At 35.2% G+C, this 6,550-nt stretch overlaps 1 protein-coding gene across 1 annotated transcript; it reads right to left on the bottom strand.

The window, feature by feature from the left end:
* Positions 1 to 2,780: 2,780 nt before the first annotated feature.
* LOC114404392 (BTB/POZ and MATH domain-containing protein 4-like) lies at positions 2,781 to 4,866 on the bottom strand. The gene is made up of 4 exons (XM_028367368.1): positions 4,393 to 4,866; positions 3,657 to 4,002; positions 3,229 to 3,508; positions 2,781 to 3,068 (listed from the first exon to the last, which is right to left on the bottom strand). The coding sequence occupies exons 1-4, from the start codon at positions 4,797 to 4,799 to the stop codon at positions 2,965 to 2,967; spliced, it is 1,137 nt and encodes a 378-aa protein (XP_028223169.1). The 5' UTR covers positions 4,800 to 4,866; the 3' UTR covers positions 2,781 to 2,964.
* Positions 4,867 to 6,550: the final 1,684 nt, after the last annotated feature.

The following is a 6,550-nucleotide window of genomic DNA, read 5'->3' as shown; positions in this document are numbered from 1 at the left end:
TGCTTTTGATTAGGGTTTCCTTCAGACCCCATTTGTCCATAGATCCTAAGTTATTACCTACCCTTTGTAATCTACAGGACAAGACCTCAAATTTTAAATAGGAAACAATGAAAGTCTTTAAATCAAGCTGTAAAGGGTGGCTTCATCCAACAGCCCTTGTCCAGACGATGTTGTATCTCTAATATTTCAACAAAACGAAATGCAAATAAGCTTCTCATGTTCTTTACAATTAAATTTCACAGTATAAATAATTCAGAGATTACCGTAATCCTCAGAGTAAACAAAAGTTACCATTATTGAAGATATAAAACATTTAAGCTAAAACCAGAGGGAGATTACTTCTGCAATCTTCTCTTTTAAGCTGTCATCATCATTATATTTGGAATCTACATCCTCTTCCTTCAGACACGATATAATCAAGTCTTTCAAGGGTACTGGATCATTTAGTTGAATGGCATTGAAATGGCCAAAACGGCTAAGAACTTGCTGATACATAAGTTCTTTGCTGCAAATGAATTAAGGATAGAATGTCAATGACCAATTCACGAAAGCAGTGAGATGGAGGGCCAAAATTATTTTATATCTCTAACATGCTCCATCATAAAAGAATGCTTTTGGCCTAAAGCCTGAACAATGAACTGTCTAACACTCCCAAAAATTTAACTTGCTAGTGTCTATTGCTTTGAAGAATTGATTCTCAGACTTGTTTAGATCAGCACAACAATGTTTTAATTTCCTGTTTTCTTATTAAAATAAATTGATTTCACAACTACTTAAAATTAAAAAGTAATACTAAGCCTTTGCTTGTAATTGACATGGGGTAGGGATTTTAATAAAGAAAGTGGGCTTGTGTGAGGATTTTTCTTATAAGATAAATGGATGGGTATCTTAGCAGAAGAAGGGGATCATGTTTTCAAGACCCAAACCATTTCCCCTTACCCTCTCATTCTTTCACGCATCCAATCATAGGGGAGAGTGGGACAGAGCTTCACCCACATACTCACTTGAAGCTAGGGCTTTGAGATGAGAGATTGAAGGTGGAATACCACTGTCTTCCCAGTCAAGCGTGCTCACAATAGAAGAAAGGGAGAAAAGAAACTCCATGGAAGTTGTACTGACCCTATGGTTCTTGTCATGGCTGTCTTGATTGAATGGGAATGGTATGTTAACGTGTTGTTAGATTGGTCTTGAGTAGAAATGATTTTTGAGATTGCCTCAGTTATTTCCTTTAATCTGTTTTTTGACTTGTGATGTTATTGGCTGAAATAACTAAGTGACTACTAGAGTAGTAATAGAAATGTAACTCCTCAGACTTTACATTCATGAGGTATAACCACACATTATTTTAATTTTTCTCTTACTCTTATTTGCTTATTCTTCAGATTGTTTAAAAAAAAAAATAAAGAACACTAAGAGAGAAATAAGGTAGGTCAAAACAGTGGTCTTGTCCCCTCCAAATTGGGGGACAATCACTAGTAAAAAAGTTGAAGATGTTATATAGGTTTTTTCAATGCCACCTGGTTAATAAGAACAAATAAAGATTCAAAACAACAAAGAAGGTTGACAAGGAAAAAAGAAAACAAGATGGAAATTACGGAAACATAGGAAGAGGATATGACGTAAGTTAACAAGATTCAATGATGGTGGGAATAGATGTGATTCGGGAACCAACCAGCCATGGTGAGATTTTGTTTAGAATTTGTAAAACAAACGGTACAGAAGAAGGGCTTAGATTCCTCAACATTTTGAGGCCATGTAGGGTGTAAAACATATGTTCCCTTCACAATGAAAACATATCAGGATATACTCGTGAAGATGCTGATGAGTTCATTTTTTGTAGCTACAATGGACACAACTGGGTATCTTCCAAGGTAGAATGGTTTCATGAGTAAAGAACACTCCAAAGTGAATCTGAAGTTATTCCTTTCTTGAAAGCATCAATAAGTGACTGTTTTTTCAATCTTGAAATCAGATTTTACCTTTTATTTTAATTTTGTATTTTTTAAACTTTTAGATAACAAATAATTACGAAAACAATCTTAGTATTGTACACCAAAATATTTAGGACAAAGAATCTATTTTTTTTAAATGTAAATTAATTATTTCAGGGTATTAAAGAAATTTTATACATTTAATTAAAATAAAATCTCAATTTTCTCTCCTCCATAATTCATGTATCCTATTCCTCTCTCCTTAGTGATCACGTTCTCGGTTCCCATATATCCTTTCTCTCTTCTCTGTATCTCACGTTCTCGTACATATCCCATTTCTCCCACCTTGCCACCATGGACATGCCACTGGCTGCAGCATTGTACCCGGTGGTTGCGGAGGTAAAACCTGTGGGTGAGAGTAGAGAGAGAGTGCGAGTGAAGCAGAGTAGAAAAATAGATAGATGAAAGAAGCAAGAATACTCATGGTGAGTGCAAAATTTTGGTGCTGAATTGCAAAGATAGTCACGAACTGATGGTGGATGGAGCTTGAATAGTTTACTAGGTGAGGGAGACAAAGAAATTTGGAAATTTTGGATGAAACTTGAAGATGTGGTAACATACGAGAGAGAAAGATACCTTTGGCCTAATTATAGAGAAAGTGTGTGAAATGTATTTCCAAAAGAAAGGACAAAGGGTTGAGAATCTCTATCACATGCATGCTGATTTGTAATAGTGAGCCACAAATTCATTAACATGAATTTTAAATGTAACACAGGGAAAAAAAAAACTAAGAAAATACTCTTTATAATCGCATACCACATTTTAATTTAGACATATAAAATAGAGACATTATAGAAGAATGTAATTTCAATTCATTTATAAAGTAACATAATATAATATATAAAAAGATTACTGCACAACTATATATAATCTTCTTTTATATTTTTCTGGTCTCTTCCAACCTTGGATCTTAGGTCGTCACTCCTCTAAACTAGACCTTGGATTAAGCACATACAATTTAGTATTTTCCCACTCAACTAAATTGTTTCTCACATCCTACTCCAGTCTTTAGCAGTTCTGATTGCAGTAATGGGCAATTTTTCTTAAGATACTCAAAACCATCAGAATGCATCATGGCTGCAATAGACATAATAATGAAAGAAATGATATGAGAATCAACTGTCAACTAACAAATAATGTAGACACCAAAATGATGAAAATATATTACAAGCAAAGAAGTAATTGACTATGAACTCAAATGTAGAGTTGGGTTTGAAAGTTAAGCATGGAAACTCACCATCAAAGTTTTCAGCAGAAAATTTTTGACAGATGGACTTCAAGTGGGTAGCACGATAACGATCAGCAAGAGCAAAAATATAGGCAACAGAATCTACAGATATGTCTTTACAAAGTATAGATTCACACATCAACATTAGTCTTGGCAAACCATACTTTTCTCCAGCAGCTAACAACTTTGCTATAAATGATTCAGACAACGAAGGAAAGAATGACGAATCCAACATAAAGAGCTCTTCATCTTCCAAAAGAGTGTCTCTATAAACAAAATGAAGTAAAGCCTGCTCAACATAGAACACGATAAAAATTAGATAACCAACCAAACGATAGGTCAGATTTTAACTGAATTAAATAGCATCTATCTTGTGTGGAACAAAAAACAGCTACAAAGGTATAGAGAAAAAAAGGAACTTTTAATGAATGTGACACCTTGAAAACCTTAGGTTCCATGTCAATAACAACTATCTCCTGATCATCCTTCTTCATCGCATTAAAAAATTGAGTTTCAAACATGGTTGATTGAGCTGCCAAAACAAGCTTATGAGCATGAAACCTTTCTCCACCAACCAAGAAAGTAACATCAAATGATTCCTCATCCTCTAACAACATCCCAAAATGTTCACCAATATCAGATTCAGGAACCTGTATTGTGTTTAACTGAGAATAATCTATGGACGACACTAAAACCACAATAGTGCAATTTATCTTCAAGCAGTCATCCTTGAGAAAATTTGACGTCTCAAGGTGTCTCCGTTTGAAAAACCGCGTATAGCCCCTATTACACAACATGTGCATCATTGATCACTATATACGTAATGTTCACCACAAAAAATGGATACAAGAGCTAATAAATCATGATGATATCCAAATCATATCACCAAAATCACAAGGTTCTCTAGTTCCTTTGGAAATTTAATTTTTATGTCTTATATTCTAATAAAAGAGCTATCTCTTTAACCCCTGACAATAGGTGAAAAAAGATTAAAAGCAAAATCAATAACACTTTGCTTTATTTTAAAGACTATATTGTTTACATAAATGTTGGACATACGAATATAATAAGTTTGTATAGAGACTAAAACTAAATTTTAAAATATAAAAAAACGAAGATACATTTCAATCTTTATTTTCTAAAAATAAAAATAAAGAAAACACTGACACTAACCACATGCTGCCATGGTTTATGAGAGTGTAAGGCCCAATCGTGAGGGAGTGACTGAAGTTGCTATGAACCTTGTGCTCTCCTTTCTTGCATAGGTCGAGCAACGTGAGATCGAACAACGCACAAACGTTGGTGCTCTCGGAATGGAGTGCAACAAAGACAGAGACATAAGCAGCATTATCTTTGGGGTCCCTACCATCAAGGAAAAAGTATATGGCCCATTGGAACTCTCCCACTATGAAAATCTCACTCACGATGTATTTCCCAATGCCCATTCCCTTCGTTAGTGAGTAACCCTTGATCACAAACTCGTGGGAACCACTCATTGTCTCTGTCACCGATTTTGAACTCGTTTGGGACCCTAGAACACTCCTACTCACCATTGTTGGGTTGCACATCGCACGCGACATTTTCTAAGGAAGTAAATTTTTCTCGAAAAGTAAAGGAACACGGATTTGCACTGAATCAGATCTTATGTTTTTGGCTTCAATCCAACTAAGTTATGGATTTCATTAAATTTTACATTAAATAAATAATAAATGGCAAGTGAATAAAAGAACGATGGCATTTAATGATTTAAAGATTTTTCTTTTATACTTTAATCTGATCTTTATTCTTGAAGCTTTTGTGCGCATGAGAACAACTAGGTTTTCGTATCAAATATCATCAATGACTTACACATTATAAAAAACAATTGTGGTTTACTATCTTTTTAGTCTCTAAACTCTTTAGGATTTCTATTTGTAATACCTGAGCTTTTTCTTACTAGTCAATGTTCCTTAATTTTTTATTAGGGACTAGAATAAAAAATCCTAAAAATTTTAGTGATTAAAAATATAATATGTTCCCATTTTGTCCTATTCGAGGAAAACGTTAGAAAAACCAAAAAGGGAGTCTGCGAATTTTGAAAAGAAGAGTTCGGGAATTGTTTACGCACGGGGAAGGTATACATGCCCGTCACAATGGACGACAACCTTTAATCGAGTGTACATAACGTAACTTCAAAATTATGTATTTTTCTTTTTTATGTTTCTTTATTTTTTTCGGGTTGACAAGGGTGTTGCCCTTGCTCCTACGTATCCTCAGGTGCGATGAGGAATTCAGATATGTTCTTTAAGTTCGAATGTTTTGTGTGTTAAGTTGGTTTTATGTTTTTTGAAAGATTCATTTTAATTGTGAGCAAAAAGATCATTTAACGCGTTGGACCTTGAAATGATGTTTTAACTTTTGAAAAGAGGAGAGAATCATTAAGGAGTTGGACCTTGAAATGATCTCAAGTGATATTTGATAAAAAGTAGTTAGTTATGAGTTGATTTTATCTTGGTTTCGTTCGTTAACTTCCAACCTCTTTAAAGATAACTTTACAACATTAGTGATCAGTTAAGATTGAACTTTACAAAGAAAATGAAATCACCGATGATAGATGGAGGAAATGAATATGCACAAAACACAAGGGGGACCCATAAGGGTGCATCGATAACATTCAAATATCAAACACAAAACTAATCGATGCCCACACGAAGAACACTGAACAAGGAACAATGTAGGGTTCGATCATGGTCGTGATTCGGTAAGCGCCTCGGCTTCATGTTCTCTTCTTTCTTCTTCTACTCTCTAAATTCTCTCAATATCCTTCAATGCTGAACCTTGGAACCCTTTACTCAACCCCCTTCACGCCTATTTATAGCCAAAATTGCATTCGGTGGACCTGCAACTCACCCAGGCAAGCTCGACTTAGCCATGAAGCAATTGGCTCGCCTAGGCGAGCCAGAGGCTAGACTAGGGGAGCTAGGGTCCAGGAAACTCAATGAAAAGAACTTTTTGCCCCCTCCTTTTGGTATCTTTTTGCATTCCTGATCTAAACATTGAACTATCCTTCATTTTATGCGAAATGGTGTCGAACAACACAGTTTGGGCTAGCGAGAATCAATGAATGACAATCCCCTGACGAAATTAGGGTATAACACTTCAGATGAACATTTCACTCCTATTTATGAGAGTTATGGGCAAAAGGCTTAAGATGGATTCTATTTGGCTGATGGGTATTTGTTCAAAGAGGGAAAGCTTTGCATACCCCAAGGATCCATCGGGAAATTACTTGTGAAACAGAGCCATGAGGATGGCCTCATGGGCCATTTTGGGATAGACAAGACCCTTGTCT

The sequence above is a fragment of the Glycine soja genome, unplaced genomic scaffold (assembly GCF_004193775.1).
Source record: "Glycine soja cultivar W05 unplaced genomic scaffold, ASM419377v2 tig00032109_1_pilon, whole genome shotgun sequence".
Classification (NCBI taxonomy): Eukaryota; Viridiplantae; Streptophyta; class Magnoliopsida; order Fabales; family Fabaceae; genus Glycine; species Glycine soja.
This window is presented reverse-complemented; position numbering and strand designations above follow the sequence as displayed.